Source organism: Styela clava, chromosome 6 (genome assembly GCF_964204865.1).
Source record: "Styela clava chromosome 6, kaStyClav1.hap1.2, whole genome shotgun sequence".
In the NCBI taxonomy this organism is placed as follows: Eukaryota; Metazoa; Chordata; class Ascidiacea; order Stolidobranchia; family Styelidae; genus Styela; species Styela clava.
Window position 1 is genome coordinate 5,850,471 of NC_135255.1, and position 26,302 is coordinate 5,876,772.

At 35.5% G+C, this 26,302-nt stretch overlaps 2 protein-coding genes across 2 annotated transcripts; one reads left to right on the forward strand and one right to left on the reverse strand.

The window, feature by feature from the left end:
- Positions 1-23: 23 nt before the first annotated feature.
- LOC120331192 (uncharacterized) lies at positions 24-2,701 on the forward strand. The gene is made up of 2 exons (XM_039398259.2): positions 24-159; positions 489-2,701. The coding sequence occupies exons 1-2, from the start codon at positions 66-68 to the stop codon at positions 2,057-2,059; spliced, it is 1,665 nt and encodes a 554-aa protein (XP_039254193.2). The 5' UTR covers positions 24-65; the 3' UTR covers positions 2,060-2,701.
- Positions 2,702-7,489: 4,788 nt separating this feature from the next.
- Positions 7,490-25,316, reverse strand: LOC120331161 (uncharacterized). The gene is made up of 26 exons (XM_039398202.2): positions 24,915-25,316; positions 24,231-24,322; positions 23,569-23,801; positions 22,781-23,049; positions 22,103-22,318; positions 19,246-19,431; positions 18,775-18,901; positions 18,312-18,543; positions 17,583-17,704; positions 16,603-16,768; positions 16,384-16,519; positions 15,792-15,949; positions 15,299-15,450; positions 14,312-14,445; positions 14,078-14,233; positions 13,666-13,780; positions 13,261-13,421; positions 12,672-12,928; positions 11,999-12,244; positions 11,594-11,714; positions 10,977-11,137; positions 10,316-10,546; positions 9,928-10,101; positions 9,525-9,717; positions 9,126-9,280; positions 7,490-8,661 (listed from the first exon to the last, which is right to left on the reverse strand). Exons 1-26 carry the CDS (start codon positions 24,919-24,921, stop codon positions 8,380-8,382), a joined length of 4,482 nt encoding a protein of 1,493 aa, XP_039254136.2. The 5' UTR covers positions 24,922-25,316; the 3' UTR covers positions 7,490-8,379.
- Between the last annotated feature and the right edge of the window lie 986 nt (positions 25,317-26,302).

The window sequence follows — 26,302 nt, forward strand, 5'->3', positions numbered from 1 at the left end:
GAACTTATTCTTTTTAGACGAGTGGAAACGATTCATAAAAATACATTTATGTGGGTAAAACGTCAATGTGTAGGTTGTCCGTTGAGATGATATCCGATTTTATGAAAGTTGTTGGTGTTTATTTCGTGTTCATCGGTGTCCTAGGAGAGGGATGTTATGGTGAGTATACTATAGTAGTAAACGAGTTGGGCGGCCAATTATACCCTTGGTTGTTGTCCTCGTGTAAGGCGATCGAAATCAGAGATTCAAACCTAATTATATATGTGTATTTTCATTTCAAATTCACAACCTGGATGAGTGGGCCAATAGTGTAGAAATTTATTGGTTTATGAAGACTTCTGTTCTCTACGGATCTTGTTGAAGCCAACCGTAAATATCGGGGGACAAAAAGGGTACAATGAATTTTGAATTCGTCCAGATCCACGTTAGAGACTATAAATTACTTTCTGGCTTACTGTAATCTACGAGATGCTGTTCTATATTTGCAGGTCACAGCAAAATGTCCGGTTGTCAAGAAATTGAATCGAAACTGAAATTTGTGAAACTGCTTGGAAATTGTACTTTGATGACAAAAAAGCACACAGTGCAATATCCTGCAGCTTGTGTGGTGAAACTGAACGTTAGTACGTCGTCTAGAACCATTTCTGGTGTCAATGTTATCATGGATGCAAAAGATCTTGAAAGTTCTGGGACCAATCCGATCGCTGAAGTTGGACTAATTTCGTCCTCGTATAATTATATTTCCTCTGAAGTAGTAACTGACAATTTCAACACAAGAGAAAGTTACCCACTAACTAATTTGGACAGTATTTTTGTATATGTTCATCATAATAATAGAAGCTCTAACAAATTTGATGCAACATTCAAATATGATATATCTACTGACAATACTGTATTACGGTACAAGAATTGGATAACAAACAATATTACACAAAATTGTGTGATATTTGATAAAAATGGAAAATGGAACTCGCAAACTTGCATCACTGAAGCTTCAAGTATAAACCAAACGGTTAAATGTTCATGTGCTGCAGAGGATGCATCTGTTTTCGGTATTGTGCAAACAGTAGAAATAATGAATGACACTCTGACCATTCATGTTGTCTTGATTATTGGTTTAACTATGGTGACTGTGAGCGGCTGTTTGCTATTCACTGCTATAATACTACTATTTTTCTTTCGGAATCAACTGAAAACACATCGTGTAATAATTCAGCTTGGAATTGCCGGATCGTTACTCGGAAGAGGGATGCTACCTTTACTAGAGGAAATTTCAAAAAATACAAATCCATTCATACCAGAGCTGTGTGAGGTAGTGGCAGTTTTGAGAATATATTTTGATTTAACTGCTGCATGCTGGACACTAAACGAAGGAGTAATTTTATTCATCAAAGTTGGTCTTGCCGGATTCGTGGATTACAATGTTGTAGTGTCAACAAAGCGAATGATTGGGCTAGCCATCTTTACTTGGATGGCGCCAGCACTTTTGGTTGGCATATGGTCTTCGTCTGAAATATTATCTGGAACGTTTATGGGCATTGACATTTTATATGAAGATCTCAAAAACAAAAACACACATTTATCAAAAATGAACAGTACCGAGTTTCACTCATTGCATAATCATCGAAAGTATCGTAATTGTTGGCCATCTCAGCATAGTGAAACGTATCTGATAACTTCTGTGCCATTGATTATTACTGTAGTTGCAAACCTTATTATTGGAGGATATATAATTTGGATAATGTGGAGAGTTGCAGTAACTGATGCCAAATCACAGCCAACGAAAGGCGATGGAAGTCGCAGAAGCTCGGCAACACTATCGGCGAAAGCTGTCGTTTTGGTTACATGGTCGCTTGGGGCGCCATATCTCGTAACTTTATTACTGGCAAAGCACAGTGAATTTGAACCTGTTGGCATAATGGCTCGAGCGATTTTGTTGATTACGCAAGGTCCTCTTATTTTCTTCTTTTATTGCGTAAAAAATACTGAATTGAGAAAAGCCATTAACGTCTGGAAAAATCGTAATAAATTGAAGAGAGACTTAAACGCAGGATCGTGAATAAAATTTATATGCAGTGCTATATCCAACCTTACAAGAGCTGTTTTAACAAAAAAAAATCCTGTTGATAATTTCAGAGCTAATATACAATTTTGTTAAATTTGACAGTTTTGAATATACTGTTATGGTGATATAAAATTAATGCTATAATTTGCCGTTATTCAATTGATTATTAGGTAAAACATATTCGTGAGATTTCAGCAAAATTGTTTGTTGTTGCCTGTCATCAATGTCCAATTAATAGTCTTTTGTGTATCCGTCCATATTTAGTATTATTTCCCAAGTCAGATTCTCAATTGATGTGATTGCCCATGTGGATTGCTATGAACACCAAGATTTAAGAACGTCATCGTCGAATCTTATTTGTGTTTAAATTTTACAAAACCGTGGCATGAAAGTTATGCATTACAAAACTGGGCTGTAAGATTTCGTATCAATTCCGTGTATCGCAAGAATAAATACTAGTCGGCATATGTACCAGTTAAACAATAGAAGTTAGCTATAATGTTTGCTGATACACCACCAGCATAAGCTACCAATAATATGGCTTTTTGGCTCAATTGGCTTTAACTTGTATATAACGTCTAAATTTGTTCCTAATATATAATTATTGCCATCTGAAAAATATATTTTTTTTGATTTTGTTAACATTTGGCTCAAAAAACGAAATCATGTCTTTTCGTGGACTTATTCGATCGTTTCCACACATGATTCACAAGAGCATAAGGACATGCGTCGATAGGATACGGAATTGCAAAGGTACTTCGTACGCAAAGGAAATTCTATTTCATTTCGTATTTAAACAAATCCAATGAGATTCTGTTGTCATTGTTCATTGGATTTCTTTCTATCTGTGGAATCAGTAAGTACATTATTACCGTTAAATTACAAAAAAATCTATAACATTAATAGTTCATTTTATATGAATCAATTATTTTTTGGGGAAAACTATACACATCTAATAATGCTTTCGATTAGCATTTTAACTTAACGTGAGTAGTATAATATGTTAAAATGTAACCCGTTGATGTGTGAAATGGACACCTTACTGTCTCATACTATCGTGGATACATATTATTATCATACTTCATCCCAACTAGGGTGATTTTATAATGATAATGAATTATAAATAAATTTATACGATTCTGCGAAACAGGATATTCATGTTGCAGTATTCCTACGCATATCTCAATTTTGAGACAATGAACACATTGTTCGAATTTTGATATTGTTTTAATTTAATTTGTAGCAGATGTTTTTATATCCAATATGTTACTTTGAATGGGCTCCACAAACTCTAGCAGTTCGTCGGTAAGGATAGTCGGGAGGCAAGTTTAGTTCCAGCATGCGAAAATTGCGCATTTAATTGGCAAATCCGTAGCCACAAATTATATATTAGCATCTTAAATGCAGTGCCGGGGGTAAAACGAAGAACAAAAATTGAAAGATGACATTGATTTAGTCGTGGAATTTCGAGTTTAATGATTCAACTAAGAATAATGAATTCATCCAGGCGTTTCTACAGTGGTGGGCCAAATAATTAGATTATTTACCATTTTTTTTCTTATTCCAGCGCAATTCTGCTTATGTCTTATAAATCTCAGCAGCAATATACTCAAAACGTCGATATGGCCGCCACGTGGACCTACGGATTTTGTGATTGTTTTGCAAACATGTCATTGTGTGTGATTACGTTTCTTGCCCCTTGCTACACTCTCGGAAAAACGGCAGAGAAGGTCGGAGACAACTGTTGCTGGTGTGGAATGTCCTACTTGTGTTGCTGCTGTATTCCTGCAGGAATAGTTCGAAGCAAGATTCGTGAGCAGAAAGGAATTGAAGGCATGCTATTGACCGACTTTCTTGCACATATGTTTTGTCCTCTCTGTGCCCTGATTCAGGACGCACAAGAAGTGTGTGCTATCACCGATGGAGCAGGGCTATCGATGGCTCGAGAATAATTTTGAACTTCATATCTTTTTGTTATTGAAAGCTTTGGACCAAATTGAAAAATATTAATTTATATGCGGCCGAGTACGAGCCTGAGATGACGATCATCTATGGGTGTGACCCATCGCTGACTCTTGCTCTGCAAAGTTGAATTTCTGATTGAGTATACTACAGTTTTTAATATTTTAAATTATTGTGACTTAGTTTTAAACAAAAATTATAATACAAATATAAAGTGGCCAAATTTGGTGCAATTGATTAAGGTTTCATATTTTTCAAGTTATTTAAAAAACACCAATTGAAGTAACATAAAGGTATACTACCAATTTTAACAGTCTTGATATATCTGTTAGAAATGTATGTAGTACATTGTTGATAATTTTGGAATGAAATAATATTATACTTATCAAAAGTAAAAATTTTGTGTCAGATTATTGTTCAACTGTTATGAAAATGATGCCAGGTATTGCCCCTATTGTAGAAAAGGCAAAATGGTTTTGTGGAAGACAACATCCAAAAAAGAACATTCCATCCAAATCAAATTATAATCAATTAAAATTCATCAAATTAAACACCTGTTATCCCAGTCGAAATAATGTGCATCCAAACACAAGGTCATTGTCTTCAGTCAAATGACAAGACCGCAAAAGGGAGTGTGGTTTCCAATTAGGTTCAGTGTCCCTATTAGAGAATTTTCTTTCCTTTCATGGCACGATTTTTGATAGCCGAATTTATACTATTGTTACTAATTTAATTGCATTTTAGGTCTTTGAGTATCAAACAAAGGTTTTATATGTATCTACAATATTCTAGATGATATTTTGAAATGCACTCAACTTTATTTTGTTTTCAGCTTCATTCTAAGTATCGAAATTAACATATGAGTTAAATAAGTACTCATAGCATCTACCAAACTCTGGATCAGTAATGTCCCTTGCTAATCTACAAAAAATGAAAAAATAAAATTATACGCGGAGTGAAATAGACATAGATATATGATCCCAATCGTCTTCTACGTAGTCTTATAAATTGTAAATATTGAGGATTGAATAATAAAATTCACTTTCCCTCTCAAAACTTATCGGTTATGAACTATCACCCAGCGGTTAAATATAATTATGATTTTAGCGGTATTGTATTGATAAGCTATACGCTCTTCATCTATCACAAGCAGAGCGTATCGATGACTTCTGATACAACTATGACAAGTCGGGCGTAGAGAGGAAGTCGGTCTATCATTAAGGCCTCAGTTAAGCCAGGCCTCCAAACTAGCATACGCATTCTGCAACACAGAGATGCGGAATGCAACGGATGCATTTGGCTACGCGTTTCCTTTACACTAGGCTAGTTAATCGAATTTGTGGACTGAAGCGTTCCAGGCAAGATGTGATAATATGCCCATTCTTACGCGACAACAAGTATGTGCTGTGGCCTACACGCATCATGCTATCACGTCGTTTGGAGTAGATTGGCATATTAATGATGGAAAGTTTGAGTTACTCAGTCTTAGCAAGTAAATTAGCTTCAACTAGTTTACAATGCAGAAAGTTTAAGGAGGTGGGTTTAGCTACATGATTGACCTCGCCACCAGTAATAATGGGCAGTATAATATAGCACAAAATTGAATTAATTTTTCGGCGCAAGATTTTATCAAGGCTTCCGTCACGGAACACTAGAATTCGTATTATCGTGATGAAGTAAATTTTGGTCAACGTGAGACTGGACATGAAGTTAGAAAGTAAGCGTGTAAGGTAGTACGCCGGGATAATAATGTGAATCCTATATATCCTATCCTGCACACGGAATATATAACAATGAAATATACCGCCAAAGGGCAGCAAACTTTCGGAGTCGTCATCCATGATTAAATAAACCTACGTAGAAAAATATTGTCACATCATCACCGCGTGAGGCAGTTTCTTTAAACTAAATCGTTAAATAGTTTAACCTAAATCAAGGAATGTTTTCACGAGCATCGACTTCGTTTTTTTACTTCTGTAACACATGATAATTAGCGAGATACAAAATATGACGTAACAATAAGAAGTTTAGTAGCTGCTCAGACTAGTAGCTGGTAATAAAACATAGGTAGAATTTTCCTCGGGTCAAAGGTCGGGAAATCATCCCTAAGCTAGATCGGGGTGTTACCTGTTCTTACAACTTTATCTGCGCACTGTGGCCCAATGTCATTGAATCACACGGCTAATTAGAGCCGTTACATCAATCTCGACAGTAAAGGATTGTGTGTGCGTGACGCACAATCGTGCGAGGGCTCTTCGTTGGCCCGGTGCAGTGGACTTACACTGGAGAGTTTTTTGGTCCTATTAAAGTCAGAAACAGTATTTTTATGTTCTAAAAGCGTGGTGCGCGATTGCAAACAACGAAGGCCCAGCTGTTGTTACTATATGGTTTGCCTATTTTGACATGCCAAACAAAAGTAGGGTTTTCAGACCGAGAAAAAACATAATATGGTCATCTTTTTCAGTTCTTCAAGTTTACGTAACTTTTCTGAATACGTATTTTATCCACCATCACTGTATTCTTCAATACTAAATATGAAGTATTGTGAACTGCTTGTTTTCGTAAGTTTGACTTTTTTTAAACGAAAAGTTACATAATAAAGTTTGTGAGAATGTGACTCCAGACGTTCGCACTATTAAATATTATGTATGTTAGCTGGTGTTGTTTTCAGATTCACTTGTATAATTATCTAATCTATAATTTAATGCAGTATTCACGACTTTAAATTACTCAAATGGCTCAATTTACAAACGGGCTGTGTGGATGTTTCGATAATATTGGTATTTGCATTGTTTCCTATTTTGCGCCCTGCTACACAACTGGAAAAACTGCAGAAGCTCTTGGTGATGATTGCCTACTTTGTGGAGCTGCGTATTTATTCATTCCCTGTATCATCGGCGGAATCCTGCGAGGAAAAATTCGAGAGAGAAAGAACATCGATGGCAGCCCATTAGAAGACTATTGTATTCATCTATTTTGTCCAATATGCGCCATCGTCCAAGACCACCGTGAAATAGCATACGTACCTGTAGCTTCAGGACAGTCTATGAGTCGATCGTGATTTAGATGTCTTTTTACCGAAATATGCAAATTACTCAGAAAACTAATAAATATATATATATATATAATTTTAACTTCTAATTGTTCAAAACGCGAGATCGTGTCATTTGCACTGACGCAATAAATCGAGAATAACGAGGAAACAGGAGAGCAATGCTCAAATACTGTTTATGAACACGCTGGTCAAATGACTAACACCAGTACAACAGTGGCCTATGAGACCGAGGTTTCACAAATTAAGCCACGTCTGTAACAATACTGACAAAGTCACAAAGGTTACACTGATCACAGAGTTTGTGAAAAAGATGACGGACTAGAATGTCGGAATACCACGTTGTGGCGCAAAATTTGGATTGAAATATTGAATCCCAAGGGCCTCTGACATAAGTTATCGCAAAGCGATCCATTTGTGCACTTCTATTCCAATAAGTAGGACAAACATCAATATAACTTCGAAATAATGATAAACTTCTGATCAATCCGGATCGTTATGGGACACAAGTATGTTGCGACTGTAGGACTGGAAACGCACATTTGAAATTACGTCAACATACAAACTGCGTCAGTCTCCAGACATCGCTGACAAAAGCATTTCTCATTTTATGGTTTCATAGTAAACATATCGATAATTGTTTTGAATATCAGTCATAAGTAAATTTTAACATTGATTAATTCAGTGAATGAACGTTGATAGATCTAAATATGATATAAATATATATTAACACATACCCTATCGAGTCTACGGCACACTAACCTTTCAAAATATGAACGCATGTTATCCAACATTTCCGAAGGGTACACGTGCTGTCGTTTTACTATTTTATACCATTCGATTTTAAATCATGTTTTACAAAATTTATAATTTTATTATATAGCAAAATTACTTTTAAACTAAATCCAAATGCCTTTTGTTTAAAATAAATAAATGAAGTGCAAATGTGACTTTTGTTTAAAATATGTGCATCTTCCATAAAAACAATTTTCGACTTGAGCAAGTCTTACTGTCACGGATGGCAATCACAAAGACATAAAAAACATATACGAAACAGAGAAAATAACGATTATTTCCCAAGATTGTATTTTGTTCCCAGCGCTGAATGTAAATGTAGGAGAATATGATACAGAAAAATAAGTTAAATTTGCATTTTAAAGTAGTATAAATTAGATAAAATTTGTGGGGGTTTTAGTTCCATGTAATGTGTAAAAATGGAGAAACAGTCAGAATTTGGCTAGTGTTGGTGCAATGTAGATAGTTATTTTTCAACAAAGTGTTTTTGTGCTATACCCCGCTCCTAGCTAACTGACGTGGTGTAGTTGATTGTTTGCAATTTGTTGGCACCTTTGATAGACACTGTTTTCTTCAAATTCACATTACCCTTTCCATCAGTTTTTTTGCTATTCCACGCGTCGTTTTCCATGTTCGACTTTTTTTGAATGGCGTTTAGTTTTTTTACTGAAAAATTTCCTCGTCTAATCATGCGTCTCGCTTGACTTCTCGGTGGCATTTTCACGACTTCGATGATACCTTCTGGAGGAGGAGAACTAGAACGACTGGATGACACCTCACTCCACTCCTGTATTTGGGAGAAAATAAAATAGTATATTTTCTTAAATATATATTTCACTAAATTATATTAGGATTGCCAATGGTGACAGCCTATGTCATTATAAAAGGCATTTAATAGAAATTTTATGTTGTTTAAAAAGGTATTTGGCAGAAATAAAGGAAATCTACTGTGGGTCATAGCTTCGTATTGACAAGATGTGGTTCCCTGGTCTAGGCTATGGCGCCAGTAACTACGCCAAGTGTTAGCCTATAGACTTTTACCAGTGTACCATTGCTTTCAATGGCCGTAGCGTAACAATCTGTTCAACCAATCCATGGTCTGTTAAATATGAAAATATGATATTTTTTTTTCTTCTTTATTTTATTACCTCAAGTATTATAATAATAACACAAGTGAATGTAAGAGTTTTAAAAATTGAATATTTCTTTACTTCTTGTTTATTCATGCTATTTCATAAAACTAGCACATACCTTCCACTGTATTCCTCCATTGACTGAAAATGTAAATTCTAGACCGTGCATATCAAATTTTGGAACAGATTTCGGAATATTAAAAACAGTTTTCGGATCAGGTGTTTTCATGAACGCTTCTAACCTCCGTTTATGTAGTCTTTCTGACTTCAAAACTGTCGATAGAAAATGTTTTTACAGCTTCCATTTATTTACTCGATATTTTTGAGCATTCCTGATGTATTAAAAGGTAATGCAATGTAATAATATTTGATCAGTAAACGAAGTGATGGAAACCAGGTATTAACTCCCGATTTTCATAATTCATCTTACGAGTGACGTCATTGCCGTCATTGCCTAGTCAAGTTAATCTCATGTTTTTATTGTATCAATAACCATCGTAAAAATGACAACAGTTACCTGGTCTTTTCTCATCTCGTTCAGCAAGAGGACGAGCGGAAGCGAATCCGGCCCAGAATGGAAGGAGTTCGTTGAAAACTGTGTGTTGCGCATCATCAAATAAAGTTGACGTGTGAGGTTGCCGTCCTTTGTCATTTACAAAACTATCCGCTGCCCTTCGTAATCTCTCGGCAGTTCCAGTTTTTATATCAATCTTTAATATAGAGTTGAAAGTTGTAAAATTTAGAAAAAAAATGTACGACGCGCCTGTTATACACCTCGAAGTAAGAAATGAAGGAATTAATCTCCACAAAGACACGAAAATATCACGCAACCAGAATCGAAGGTACGTATTCACACTTATATTACACATCAGTATCACATTGCATTTTTATACAAGACAGATATCCCGACCATAAATTACCTGCAGAGTTGGTTCCATTGCCGATGTAATGAAACAGCCTAAAATTGATTGAATTTTTCGCTTTAAAGTTACCAAATCGTATGTCTCGTGAAAACAAGCGAGAAATTTTGAAACTTCAACGTAAAACAGCAAATCGTTGTGTATCAATGGAAAACCTTCTTGACTTCCAAAACCCTGAAAACAGAACAGTACTTTTGGAGAATCAAATATATTATACTATAGTTGTTGCTATGACAATAAACTTTTCTATTTATTTCAGTTTGATAATTTCTGATTGGTTTACGACCCTGGTACCAAAAACTCATTAACAGTTGATTGAAGACATGAATTCAACTAAACCAGTATTGTTATTGATCTCTCTGGAAATTTATTGTTACCTCAAACACACCTGCAAGTATTTATAAAAATGCAATAAATCTAATGGTAAATCGCCTTCTGCAGCTCTTTGTAATGCATCCATGAACGTTTGTTTGTGATCTGTATTAGGAGGTTGTCTTGCAGAGTGTTTACCAAGTGCTCGTCTACGCTTACTACTGGGTTTGAGAGTCAGCGTTCTCAGAGCAAGTTCGGCTTTTGTTGAGTTTTGAACGAGATCACTTCGAATGTCAAGTTTATATTCCTGAATGAGGAGAACAAAAATAATATAATAGAGTTTAGAAGAGTAATTCTTGAGTTGAAATTTTGTTTAATGCAGTGATACAATTTAATAAACTAATCCTGTAACGAATATCTCTCAATCTAAAAATAATCAAGTTGGCATAGCGTTTTTCCGTATATAATGAAATTGTGCAGTCTTCTAGTCACTTGTCTCTAGACACATTAAAAACGATTACCATGGCGTCAATACCTTTTCCTCGATGAATGAAAACGTTACTTAGAGTGCCTCCGACAGTCATCATTGACGATGTCGTATTCATAAGTTGCGCCGTTAGGGTTTGAAAACAAATTTTTTGCAGCGATGCATCTTGACAAGCTATTCGTATTCGTTGAAACAGATCGAATATGATGCGTTCCTAATATATCAAAAACCTAATTAAATTAACAGTCACCTTTAGAGCCGCGCTAAAGCCAATGGAGAAGTTTGCTGCTGCCTGATTGAGTGTTGGAACGACATATAGTTGCAAGGCTTCAGTTGCTTCCATAGAAGGATTGGGAAGTTCGTTCATAAAAGGAGATAAAAATTCCGACGACATTGCAATTTGTTTAGGCCCTGTAAAATTGAATATATAAGTTGACTATATTCTTACTTTGAAAAGACAGTGGTACTTTCTAGATCAAAGACACATTTAAAACAGAATTTATCATTGCAACCAAACGCCCAAACAAATAATCACATTATTGAGTATTTGTAATAACGTCGACAGGTAATCAGAAAATTGTTGAATCCAACGTACTCTATTTTTTTGGAAAATCAATCAACTGCTTGCTGATAACGCCGTATTGATTATTTCTTTTTAAAGTAATGACAAATTATGTCTTCAGTTGATTGGTTGGTCAATACCTCTAGGACTAGGTGATACATGCAGCTATTTTCCGTCATATTTAAAAAAAAAAGGATTGTTCTCGTGATAATGATACCATTGCTTGTGATCACATTTTGTGTAAAACTCACATAGTTTTAAACCAAATTACATATTCGTAACATCCATCCATCCAATCAACATACCTGATGAGCTTAAATAAGTACGTGATATTTCATTTGCGAGAGCTGATCTTCTATCTACTTCTGTCATTGGAACAGATCGCAGTGCTTCACACAAAGCGTACATTTGAAACACGTTTTGTACCTGAAAATGATAGATTTATTAACTATTCTTTATATACTTCACAAGGAAAATCGCACAAGATATTTGGAAATTATTATCAGTCAAACAAAACTTTTTTGCGATGACGTTTGCCCGTTTGGTGTATATGTTTTCATCGACATTATGAATTCTTCCGTATAAAAACATATAGTTTCATACATGGGTGTTAAATACCAACAAATTAAGCTATAACAATTGTACATTATTCGGCATGTAGACAAATTGTTCCTCTATCAATAAGGAAAATTCAAGAATCCATCACCCACCTCCATGCTCTCGCACTGAGCTACATATTTTCGAAAGTACATATGTAGTTTGTTCTCTTTTATCTCCTGATAATTCATTCTATTAGGATGTCGATGTAGAAGTGATTTCTTTTTCTTTCTTTTATTCTTGTCTTCTTCACCGTCCCCTTCATCATCACCAACTTCCCCTTCTTCTTGATTTCCTTTCTCTCCATTTACTCGGGATGGACTACTAGAATCGGCTTTGTCAGGAAGACTAAATTGCACCTTAAAGAATAATAATATATACACAATTAAAGAAAAATTGCATGTATAAATTTTTTTTTGAATTGTTGGATAGAAACAATACTGTGAAACACTAAATAATAGTTTGCATGACTATACTACTCTTCATAGGTCAAATGATGCTGAACATCTATCTTGTGCCATAACTAGTGTTCAATAAGAGAGATTTTTTGAATAGGTACATTAACAATTACATGCATTATAAAACTGATACATTCATATAAAAGTGTAGGAGGTAAAATCAATCACCAATCCCAAAATCTCTATCAAGTGTAAAAAGGCAACGCATTAATCTTTGAGACTATAAATAAAATTGCAACGTGAAAATTCCAATGAATGAATGTTGTCGATTTGTTGCTTATCATGATTTTACCGTTTTGCTCAAACGCTTCCGTCAAAATAAACCTACTTTTGTCTGCTTTTTCTTCGATGTTTTTGATGAAACTGATTCAACGTCATGTTCTTTTGTTGCCTTATGTTGTTCTGATACCTTAGTAGATTTTACGGCCGTTCCAATCCTACTTCTGATTGGAGGAGGTTTTTTATGAGGTGTTCTTTGAGGTTTCTTTGCTCCTCTTTTTCGTATGATTGAAGCTATTTGTCGTATTCTCTCAACATCATAAGAATACATTGTACTTGCGGAGTCAGTTTCTGTTGTGTCATCATCTATAGACCGAGAATACAAAATCGCAGTTTCTATTTAGAATTTTTTATTATGAGGAAAGCTTTGCACTGTACTGTGCTCATTGTAATACGATATTCATTTTCTGATGACATTTATCAGCCTTTGAAATTTGAATATACTAGTGAGTTTAGTGAGAATTGTTTAGAAAATTCACTATTAAATTACAATTAAAAATCGTTTTATTTTATTATTTGTTGGCAGGTCAAATATCTGCAAAATATTCAAAAATACAACCGTTGTTTATGATGTACATTGGCTGTGTTTTTCAAACAGATTACTGACTATCAGAAACAGAAAAAACACTTAATAATACCTGTTAACCACGGCTTGCTGAAAATTGTGGTCGTCTCACTCAACGTGGTACTCATTTCGTCAAATTGTTTTGTTTGTTTCTTTATTTTGGGCGACGATGCCCGCGGTGGCGTGACAGACCTATCGTCACCACTGGAGGAATATGGACGACCTTCTCGAGCTCTGTGGCAAAACAATAGTTTTCAATCTGAATGCCTGATTCTAGAGTATTCTAAGTTAGAAGCCAATGGACAAAAAGTGACTGATATCAAGTTTGCAAGCGAGCTATAGCAATAAACGTGACTCTAAATTTTGTATTCCGGGCTCTGAGGTATAGTTATTTAAACAACGTTGCTTTGTTTAATCCGACTTCCAGCTCGAATAGCCTACTGTAAATCCTAAAAAATATTATTGTTGAATTACTCACTCGAAGAAATTTCGATTTTCATGCTTGCAATATTTCTTCCAACACTCAGACAAAATATAAAGTGCATGTAGTTTTGCGGGTCGGAATACAGAGGAAGTGATGTTCGACCTTGTGTCTTAAATAAATGTATAAAGTCAAATCTAAGCATGAATACACTGTGGTATATGGTGCTGAATGGCGAGCCAACTCTTAAAACAATTCAAACAAAGACATAGACATTTTTATTCCATTATATATGGCGTGTTTCAAGACATCAGGGATGGATTGTATTGCGAAATAACTAGTAATTGAATCCGAAAGTTTTCTGAAAATCGAATATTGTGGAAGATGAATCTTGGCGATTTTTATATTTTCGCCCAATATTTCAAGCCATAATTTCTAATGAAATGATTAAAATAGTCAATCCAATTACCATTTTCCTCTGTCAATGCTCGGCTTAACAAATTCTCCAACGACCGTGCATAAGAATGCATATTTTCCGGTAAAGTCAAACTTCTGGGTGCATCGATTGGCCAAACAAAATTGCTGAACATTTTCCACGCTTCAATTACTTCCAGAGGGAAGTCCGCTAAAAAATTAGTTCAATATTTAGTCGCCGTATGTTACCTAGCAAACAACCAAATTTACGGACAAGCATAAACCCTACCTGCCGACGAGCTTGATTTTAAAACTGCCATTGCCCTTGTAAGTTTATTTTCACCCTCTCTAGATTTTTGACTTGCAAAATGTTCCAAGGTAACCCAAAAGTCATAAGCGTTCCGAGCGGTCGCCTCTTTCGATCTGAGTTAGGGAAATAACGAATGAATTAATAGTAATAAATCACCAAAATAGCTACACAAGTACGAGGTGCGGCTAAAATGAAACGGGACTGACGTCACAGATTGCGCAACACGATTAACCATCGGTAATCAATACTTTTGCAGTGTGGCGTAATATGTGTTCTTTGTTTAACAGCTGTTTTGACACAATATCGCAATTATTTTTGCTTTTCAGGATCCATAAGTGAATGTGATAAATTTCTTGTTGAAAAAAAAATGCTGTGCGAGGTCTGATTGAGTTTTTTAGCGATAGGGGGACACAAAATTTAATGTTAATTCTTTGCTCAGTCGTCATTCTCCCCTATCGCCAAAAAACTCAATCAGATCTCGCACGGCAATTTTTTTAACAAGCAGTTAATCACACTCACCTATGGCTCCTAAAAAGCAAAAATAATTGAGATATTGTGTCAAAACAGCTGTTAAACAAAAAACACATGTTACGCCACACTGTAAAAGTGTTGATTACCGATGGTTAATCGTGTTGCGCAATCTGTGACGTCAGTCCCGTTTCTTTTTAGCCTTACCTCGTAGGTCTGAGAATTTCAGTGAAGACACGTTAACCGTTAACCAGGTAAAATTACCAGGTTAACCGCAGCATGACGTTGGACGTAAAAAGTTAACACTTAGGCTTGTTACGTCACCATGGTTTCAAAGCAATTTCGCAGTTTTGGTCCATTGGAGACTGGATCGGTGGAAAGGTTATAGATCCAGATTTAAATATGTAGCGAAATGGCTCGGAAATATATCTGTGTACAAAATTCTATTTTGGAAGGGATATAGCCTGCACGTTGTTGTTACACAATGAATTAACTTACTCAATTATGTATCGTCGGAACGGGCATCCTGCATCAGCTTCTGAAGCCAAAGCTCGCAACAAGAAATGATGATAAGCAGATTTTGCTGACATTACTCGGATTTGTGCTGTTGTCGGACGATCAAGCATAGCAGCATTTTCTTGGTTAACAGACTGCAAACAAAATATTGTATGGCATTGTATGGCAAACGTGGGAACATACTTATTTAAATAATTTTGGCAGAAATTATATCATGAGTTGCAAATTAGGTTATTGTCATTTTACTTGAGAGGACATGTTGATTTTTTGGACCTCCAGAAGTATGTGCACCAAGATGGCTCACAACCTAAACATAGTATGTGTACCAGGTGAGGGTTCAGGTTGTGTCACATACTTCGGGAGCGCCGACTTTTTTATATAAATATGTATATTTGCTTAATTCTACATTTTGGACAATTCAGTCAGGTGGTAAACAAAATATTCAAACAACAAACGAGTTTTCCCAAACACTTACCTCTAGCGGTCTGACCGCAATATTTTCACCATCTCGAAACGAGGAATTTTCGTAATTTAAATGAGAGTTTGGTACCAGATGCCCAATAGTAAGTAATGGTAAAAACGTATATCGAAATGTTGAAGAGTTTCGTGATGAGCAGTCAACATCCCAGGTACCTAGAACACATATTCACATTCTTCAATAAACGCGCCATCAATTTCAGGTTATTTTTATCTATATATGAATAAGTATGGCGAATAATGTACCTTGGCTAACTCCCCATATGAATGCAAAAAACTATGTTGAGAGTCATTATGAAAAATCAATCTGGCAACGGTTATCTTTAACTATGTATGAATAAGTATGGCGAATAAAGATACCTTGGCTAACTCCCCAGATAAACGCAAAAAGTTATGTTGAGAGTCATTATAAAAAATCAATCTGGCAAATACATGTTGACTCAAAATAACCTGTCTTCAATGATTCTAATAGGAATAAAACTTTGTGGTATTTTGGGTGCGCTGCTATAAGCTGCAACGGTTGTTTCACCTTCGACTGTATAACATTATTACCGTAACAATAATTACAATAAATATATCATTTCGTTCACCTGTTGAAAGACGTTTTTCGAAATCTGCTCTGGTGCTACAGTGAACAATATATCTTGGAAGCCAGTAAGAACGCAAACGTCGTAATGCGTCGTATTGCGTACGTGCAAAAACGTGACACGTCAGCCCAACATTGCTCTGTAAGAATATTTGCAAATCGTACAATTGATATTTTTGGGGCATTCAGTATATTTAATTTGTTATTACATTGTATAGGCTACCTGAGCTTCCCTTATTTGTTCTGTTGCTTCTTCACTGAGAGTAAATTTATGTCGATCTAAAATTTCACGAAATAATCGATGTCGCCAGGCTAACATAACTCCGTCATCAGTGACAACAGAGGATACGTTCGACGAATCTGATCCATCATCCATATCATTCAAATCTCTAAAAATAATAAATCCAAAACACGTGATTTTACTTGTTTTTTATACACATATGTGGACCAACTTATGCAGGAATAAGCATGTAAAATATACCTACTCGATACATAGACACCCGAAGCTTTATAGCGTGACCCAGTTGGCGTGAAACAATTTTTTTAGGTAGTCAGACCACTTGTAATTAGTTAATTTCTACTGTCAGTGCGTATAACTGACTTGGTGTTGTTGCCAACTTATCTGTATTCACTGGCATTAACATTTTTTTGAAATATTGGATATTGATATATTGTAAGTACGAATACTAAATGTGCATTTCGGTTCATATGTCGTGGTCTATAAAGATTTATTGTCTAAGCCACTTTGTCAGAATATCATGATGATATTTTCTGTAAACCTTATTTTGATTTGATGTAGACGACGGCTCAACCAAAAACTCGAAATTCTATACCTGACATGAGCAAACTACGGCCCGCGGGCCAAATCCGGCCCGTTGGGCAATTCAATCCGGCTCGGCTGATACTACCACAACCAAACTAAAACCGAATTTTGATGTTTTAGAATTAGATAAATAAAAATAGCACAAGGGATTTGTTGAGATTGCGATCAAATTTAGTTTGGGCACGAGACTTATTGATGTCCACTTTTGTTTTTGAAACACTGTGAATATTGTTCGTAAAATGTAACTTTCCGCGTCACACTTACATGGCCCGCCGGCCTAGGTGGGCAAAATATTTGGCCCCTGGTACAAAAATCGTGCCCACCCTGAAAGAATATACCCAGTAGTTTAGGTTCAAAATCACGATTCTGGAATGACTTACTTTCTAGAATTGTTCGTATGATCGAAAGCATCCTTGAAAGCTTCAGCATCCAACCAAAATAAGATAAGATAAATTCCAGCGGTATCAGACAGGAAATTTAACAAGCTGTCTACTCCCTCTTTCTGGCGAAAAACAAAAAATGTACAAGAATATTACTACGAAAGCATAATTAGCGAAACAAGAGCAAAACTCAAATATATGACATAAATGTCAATTTTCTCTCAACAACAAAAACAGTCGTTTTGATAACAAGAAGATAAACAACAGCAATTAAGCAGCTTAGTTAAAATAATTCAATTGTTAATAAATTGCAAAACACTAAAATTCCAATAATTGACACAATACTGGATAAATCGAGTGACTTTTATTGCTAATAAAATTATTCTAGGCAAAAATAAATATTGGCCTGCGTAAGCACTATTGGTATAAAGAAAATTGATGTTTATGACTTGAATTGAGCAGGTTAGAAGTGACCAAGTATTGGAATATTGCAATAACGCATTAGGTATATGAGATTGAAGATTTGGTCCGTAACACGTGTCATTATTTGAGCAAAGGTATTAATCAATGACCAGTTGTTACTCGGAGTTATACTGTAATTGGGAAAATAAGATACATCTACAATATGTAACCAAATTGATGACCATTAGTTAATTCAGGATTTATTATAAACAATGCTAGGCCAACTAGGAGACACGAATTCTGCTCACGATATCATTAGCCACTTACAGATCCCAAAAGCCTTTCCTTGATATGTTGAAGCTTCATTGAATGAACTTTCTGAATGGATTCAATTTCAGTCTCAGTTTCATCGCAAGATGAATCTCTATCGTCAAACTCTAAAAATCCACTCCCACCACCATCCTCATCATCATCCACTTCTTCCATGTCATCATCTTCATCATGGATGACGAAATCACTTGCGTCATCGACAGAATATTGATCTCCAGTTGGTTTAAACCTCAAGAATAATTTATTTTCATATTCAATACAAAATTATGTGATTGAGTATAAGATGACGCATCCTAAACCCTCAACTACCCGGTGCTAATAAACAGATAAAACTCAAAATTGGAAAGTATTTTTACAATGCAGTAACTTCCACATCTAGATAACTGTTCAATAATAAGCTATGGGACACAAATTTCTGCCTGATTATTAACTGCATTATAAGTTCTACAGGTAAACATACCTCATTGGTGTGTCTGATATTACAACGTCAGAGTTTTTGCCCGTCCTTGGTAAAATTATTGTTGCTCGGTGAGGCTTACTTGGAGAATCTGATGTTCGAAGTGCGCTCTTCCCTTCATATTGATGACCTCAAAAAGAGTTTTTTAAAACAGAGAATTGTATTAAAATGTTATTTAAGACATGGTCAGAACATTTATACAAGGCCACTTATACAGAGTTGATTTAAAATTGCTATCGACGGCAACTCAATCACACAAATTTTGAAGTAATATAGAATAGTTTTTATTGTTTATCTCGGGGAATGTACACGGCTACCGCAGGATTCGGATGGACGTTTTCCGCGAAAGATGAGTATTGTAATGGCGAGCATAATTCTCCAACTGACATTTTACTTTCAGTATATTTTTATACAGCAAAGACAATTGAACAGCTTCGTGTTTCGTAGTCCACCTGCACAAAATAATTTACTCACCAGATTTATGTGCAGATGTGGAAACAGCGGAACGAAAACCATCAGCTGGTAACGATGAATATGTCATGGCGGTTTGAGTTCTCGTATCAGGTGTTCTGGTACTGTACCCTGCTTCGCTTTCCCAGCGAGATCCCACCCCTAATGTGTCAGCTCGTGTGCCAATATTTCTTGTTTTTCCACTTGTACCTACAATGAGAACAATATTTTATTGAGATTTCGGTGGATTGGATGGAATCAGCCCCAGTATAGGAAAACAAAATCGACCACTCAGACATCTTATATTTGTTATAGATTTTTAAAACATTTTGATATACGAGTGTATAGGTTTGAATCTGATTAACAAAATTTGCTTCTTTGATATAAATCGTGGGAATCCTACGCGGTTTAGATAATTTGAATATTAGTCAGATTGGGCGCAGTTTCAACATTGTGGCAAATGTTCACGTAAATCGACTGTATAATAGCCCATAACGCTTCCTATTTTGTGATAATTTGTTAGCATTCGGGGAGATTGAAGTTGTGAGAGTACTGACTACTGACAGCCATTATGGAGCACAAATATATCAGGATAGCGTGTGTTGCACTGAAGTCTAACTCACAAAACTTCTATGGTATTGCAATATAGATAGTAAACGTCGCATCTAATACAAAATGCTGCATAGACTTATGAAAGGTTTATAAAGTTATGGCCTAAAATAATTTATTCAGTTATTGGATCTCCGCTCTAGGAGACCCTTATTATCAGTCGTTATGCCTGTCTGTCAGTTTAGATGTAGCGTCTTAACGGCTGGACCAATCTGGATGAAACTTCTCACGTGGGTTATCCTGTCACCCTAGTAATGTGCATTTTATAGAAAGTCCGGATAGAGGTTTCGTTTCCATGGAAACAACGAAAAACGCGCCGATTGTTATTGAAATTTCCAGTTTTTTTCACATTTTTTTTTGTTTAATCGCGACGTCGTTACAGATCCCCGACTTTCTATGGAAGGTAACCGGTTGCTTGAGCGTTGGCCTCAACTATCAGCGGAGATCCCGGGCGCCTACCGGCTTGTACAGTTAGTAATTGCCTTTATTGTGTGTAAGCTGGTAGAAATGTTTACATTGTACAGTTTCATATTCATTTTATCGATTAACCTCTTATGAGTAATATCCATATAATTGACATTCATCTTTGTTTGAGGGTTCGTAAAGCAAACTTAAATATTCCCTGCGCCTTTTTGTGCAAACACCATGAATAATGGGTAATGAGTCTTCAACAATGTCTTTGTTCTATCTAATGATTTTTTGCAAGACTTAGCGCAGTCGATTCATGGAATCGATCATTCTGTATTCTCTGTTTTAACAATAGTAATATTTACTTAATAACGAAGATTACCGTTACCGTTTAAAGAATATTTATAATATTTAAACCGTAATAGTTTTACAGTACCATTTATGATAATTTGAATTAGGATAACTTTTGCCTGTCATAATGATTGATACTAATTCTAATACTTTCTATTTCGATATCGGTATTATTCAGAAAGTACGATTTCAATACTCTTTGCTTTGTGGAAAACATACGCAAACTGAAACCAAATAAGTACACTGGCTCTATGGTTATTACCATTTCCAAACTCGCAGATTTCAATGGCTTAGCAAAAAAAATTCGAGTGGTATAGTGTGCAAATCTATCACCGGTATAAACCCCTACGTATCGACCATAACCTATACCCTATTATCAGTATCACGAGGGATGCTGTAAATATTGTATATCACGTTCAGAGTAGTAGGCTACATCTGCTCACGAAATCCAGGAAATACTTTGTTATTTCGGTCTAACCAATGTGCATTGCGTGGTGTATCTTGGCTAGGATACTCCCAATCGAGATAGTTCGTACATGTCCAGAGCTTTGTTAATATTCAGAAACTGTAAAGTAACCGTAAATTATTCAAGTACCAAAATTACGCTTCGCGGTTACACTTTTATCAACGTAAAATGTTTTTGCTTTTCTTCATCACGAACAAATGACATTTATTTACTTGTCAAATGGTTTAAACAGAAATAAAACAAGATGTTTGATAGTGACATGTTTAAACACCACTAAAGCTTAAGACTCGAATGTTTTCAATGGGGCGGGTAAATATATCAATTTACTAGGGTAGTGTTGTGGAAAACAGTGTCAGAAAACAGACACCGGATAATATATCACCTTATTGTTATTCTATTGTTTACATCTAAATAGTGATTGGATGCTATCTGAAAAGAGTCGCAGCGTACGATAAAAAGAATTGCAAAGTTATGTTTGGCCGAATAAAAGCGTTTGATGAATCGTCCTTTTAAGTGACGACTCATCAATGGCCAATTTTACACGTCTAGTTTTCATATACGTCATTGATTTAATAAAGAAATACCAATCTATTGTTTGATATAACTATTTGAACAACTCCATATATTAATGTCGAGATTGTAATTTTGATCATGTTTTCATGTTAGGGCTATAGGAATAAATTGAGCGAAAAAAACTATTGATAATTTTTTTACCAGAATGAGTCTACTATTTACGTCAGGGAAATATATGAACAGATTTAGTGCCGTTGCGCAATTCATCATTTTGCCACGAATTCCGTATATGTCATACTCTAACGCTAACCGCATTTCTTGAAATTTTATATTGATTTCTTCTAAAAAATGCAATCGGATGTCAATTATTTTAGAGCTTTATTACTTTTGTTTTAAAGTTTTATATTTTTAAAATTGAATAATCCGCCCATTGACAAGTATTACTGACGTGCCAATATGTAAAAGAGTATTTCAGCAATGTATGTTAGCAATACTGCTCGTAATAGCAATGACGATGACACAAAATTGACGTACCGATAGTAGTGCTATAGTCGAATGCTGTGGTGCCAAGTCCAGAATCTGATATCCTTGTGTCGATGTTTTCTTGATCTGATTTCCCTCCTGGATATCTCCTTCTTGATCTTTGGTGTTTCTCATTTCTTCTTTGCCACGCCGCTACTTCATTTGCTGTTGAACTACTGGTCTCAGTTGCAGATGTATCATACATGGCAGTAGCTGACCATGTTCTACCTGTACACACAAAATTAATATTAATTGACTATTTTGATTGATTACGCTAATTGATTGATTGATTGGATAATATCAAATTTTTCAAATCAGGCTAAAGATCTGGCCATTCATATGTATCGGGTTCAATGCTGTTTTAGAATTATAGCCTATGTCTTTGCGTGATGAGAGGTTTAAATTTTGTAGAGGATAGCTGAGCTTGGAAGAATGCAGGCAGAATGCAGACGGCAGAATGCATCAAAAATGCTTAATTGGTAAGTTATACTTATATTTAACCGGGAATGTTTGTGGAACAGGATGCCCTTATATGTCACATGATGATTAACGCAGGCACTTAGCACGGCCGAGCATAAAGGACACAATTCAACTGTAACCTATGGCCAGTTAGCTTGACAATTTATCCATATTTACTGGATCCCTCGCTTGACCGATATTACCCCTATTCTGGCAAAAAGTTGAGTTTACCTCCTAAATCCGGCGGTAAACTCAGCGCCCTGCTGTTTGGTCTTGATCTATCCATCGCATTTAATCCATATGATACTTTCTTGATACTTTGACCATCTGTCCACGCAATTGACTGTGTGTCCGGAAGTGGAGACTCAATAGGTGTAAAACTCGTGGCAGTTGTGCCCATGGACAGACGACTGTATCCACGAATACGACTACTTCCTCGTCGAAAATCAAGTGGACGTAAAAGAAGTTTGCACAACTTGAACTCCCGATAGAGTCGAGTTCTGAAAAATTGAACGTAGGAAACAGTTTCATAAATTTTTGAAACACCTCATATTTCAGCTTTCTCTATTATAGTAGGCAATAGTGAATGACCTATTGGTCGGAAGTTGTTCATCAGAAGGTGGTCATATAATTTAAGGGCATATCGATTTGCACTATTGTCCAGTAATTTGCAGTCAAAGGTTCTTCGTCTGAAAATGCACTTGGATTTCATTTATTATGAAATATATTAGCTTGTCATTCATATTCTAGCTTATCTGATTCACTTTCAAATCTATTGATTAAATTCTATTTATATTCTATTCCATTAAATTCTATTATAATAGTTATTATTGGGAAGTTTTACCGCAAAAATATCTCTGTATGAATATGTTCCGGAAATTGAGCCCAGAAACATTCTATCCGAATGGGATTTTATACTATTACCACAAGCACTTCCAACACTTGAGTTCCAAAGAAATGAAGATCTGTGTGAATTCCACTTAGGATTAGCAAGCCTTCAAGTTTTAAAAAGTACTCACTGTAAGAAAAGTGGCAGTCGATTTTGATGCGCCCATTGCAACACTCTTTCTTTTTCATCATCTCTGACACCGTATGGTGGACCACCAAACAAACCGTGAACGTTTCCCGTAAGTGATATATCAATCATCTTTGACTTTGTCTTTTGTGAAATTTCGTGACCGAATTCTTCATTTTTATTTACTTCATGAAACGTCCCGGTCAGTCTATCATATCGTATTCGAAGTGGGAAAGCCTGTATTGAAACGAATTTAGTTTAAGGCTAAGCATGTAACCCAAAAAACGGATGGTCCATATTTGAATATGTAACAAGTTTTTTTCGTTACTAATTAGCATATTACTGATATGTGCTACGTTTATTAGTAATCTATGTTTTGGTATTTATATAAAAATTGAATTTCTGACTAGGTAATTACTGGAAGTATGTCTAGTTTAAATAATATTTTTCTAATCAAAATAAACTAATGTTTTCAGTTACCGTTCAATGATTATCAAGATAGGGTAGCGGTGATGTGCATTAAATTGAATAACCCGAAATTTTTAAGCCCACGGCGGTAGCTTCTAGTAGATTATAGTATTTGTGAAACATAGAAATTAAAAACTTAGAAAAAAATTGTATGTATATATACTATACTACTGTACTATATAAAAATCTCACACTTACCGACAATTCTAAAAATGAGTTAAAATATTCCAGGAAAAGGTCATCGCACGATAATGACTCCTCCAATCTATCGGGAACAACGGAATCATTTCCTAAAACATGAAAAAGCATAACTAACGTCCACGACGACCTGACTATGTTTCAAAACTTGTATGTCAAATATTATACAAATTGTTATACAAGGTTCTGTTTGCTTTAAATGAATTTTAAGATAAGAAATGTGTCAGTTGTTTAACTTTGTTGTGGTTAGACGACGCTTGAGGTCGTGACACATAACCCTGACAAGATGAAAATTTATTAATATTTATCTGTAGAAAAGACGAACTTTCGTACGATTCGAGTACCGAAGAAAGTTAGTTAGTTAAACGTCCATTCTTTCAGAAGAGATTCAATAACGACGATTCCAACATATAACAATAATACGTTGGACCCAATATATGTATTTGCATTTATTGTACAGAGGCATTTACGGCTCAAGTTTGACTAAAACTGTACACGTCATATCTGTTCGTGTATGATGAATATTGGTGTTAAATATTCTATTTTATCATATTGATGATAATCGTAATTTGATTTGAATCTTGACGCCAAATTCCCAAACTGACTTCTCACCAAAATATAATAAATTTTACAAACAAATTAAACAGGTTATACATTAATTGCTAATAATTATAGAATACATACCTTTCATTTTGTCACGTCAACCTATTAACGATCACTCCAGTTTCGGGCTCCTGCCAGGTGTCTTCGCCATCACCAGAGACGTCCGGCACTTGAAACAAGATGGATGGTTTTATACAATCTCGATTTGTTTGCTTTAAAGACCAAAGCAAGTACTTCAAGCGGGTATATAGCACTCTATTGTTCGACGATGCTCATCTTTTTTCATTGTTCACAACATATGTTGCCAAAGACAACGCAATTATTATCAAAAATCGATTAGTCTCGTGTGACACCTTGTGGATATCGGAATTCAAGATGGAAAGAGCAAATACAAAGAGGTTCACACGCTCCCTCGCATCTTTGTTGTATGAATGTAAAGTGCTTATCAACAGTTGTAAATCAAATTTAGGACTATCTTAACTTGTAACCTTACCACAATGAATTTATTAAATTTCATCCTTGAATAATGTTACAGTATCATTCTTTACAACAGTCTTATTCTTTAGTTATTTCTTTTTTATTTTTGGTTCCGGGACAAGCATTATAGAATGTATTGTTTCCAAGGACATTCATAGTGAACTTTGCTCAAATTTTTGTCAGTGATGATTTCAATCATAGAAATATCGAAGAAACAGCAATTCGAATTTTGTGTTGAGCATTTCCATGCCACTCCACTAACGATAAGGTGACTTGGCCCCTTTTCCATTACGTATGTAATCAATGATGTGTTTCCATCTTCCTGAGTACTATTTCCCAGCTATTTCCGTTAATGGCATTTATAATTATTGTGAGAAGTTTCTATTTTCGAAAAGAAGGATTTATATTTTGTTATTACAAGTTAAAATTAATTGGGGTCTCAGATTGATGATGCTTTTTAATGCAATAATCGGACCTCCTGAAGTATGCGCACCAAGATGGCGTACAACCTGAACTCAGGTTGTGTACCAGGTTAGGGTTCAGGTTACCCAATAATCTTTTAGAGTAATATATTGTTTGCCTGACGTTAGACAGTAAGATTTCCGGATACATTGTCTGCGGTGCCGGATTTATTACCAAGCAAGGTGGGCTGAAGCCTGGGGGCCTTGACGGGCCTATAGTGTTTTTTCAGTAACTTTTCATTTATCAGTGATTGAGCCGGGAATATGATGTAGAATTTTCTGGTACCATGGCTATTTATTACAACCTTGAACTAAAAATTTTGCGCTTCATGCAATTAAAAATAATCATGGCGTCATATTATATACCACACAACCATGAAATACCGTATTTTGACGTCGCGAAGGGTTCATCATTGTTGAATAGGGGCTCCACAAATGGCACAGCCTAGGCCCTAGGGCAGGGGTCGGCAACCTACGGCCCGCGGGCCAGATTCGGCCTGCGACGCTTCACTGAATTATAGTAATAAATTA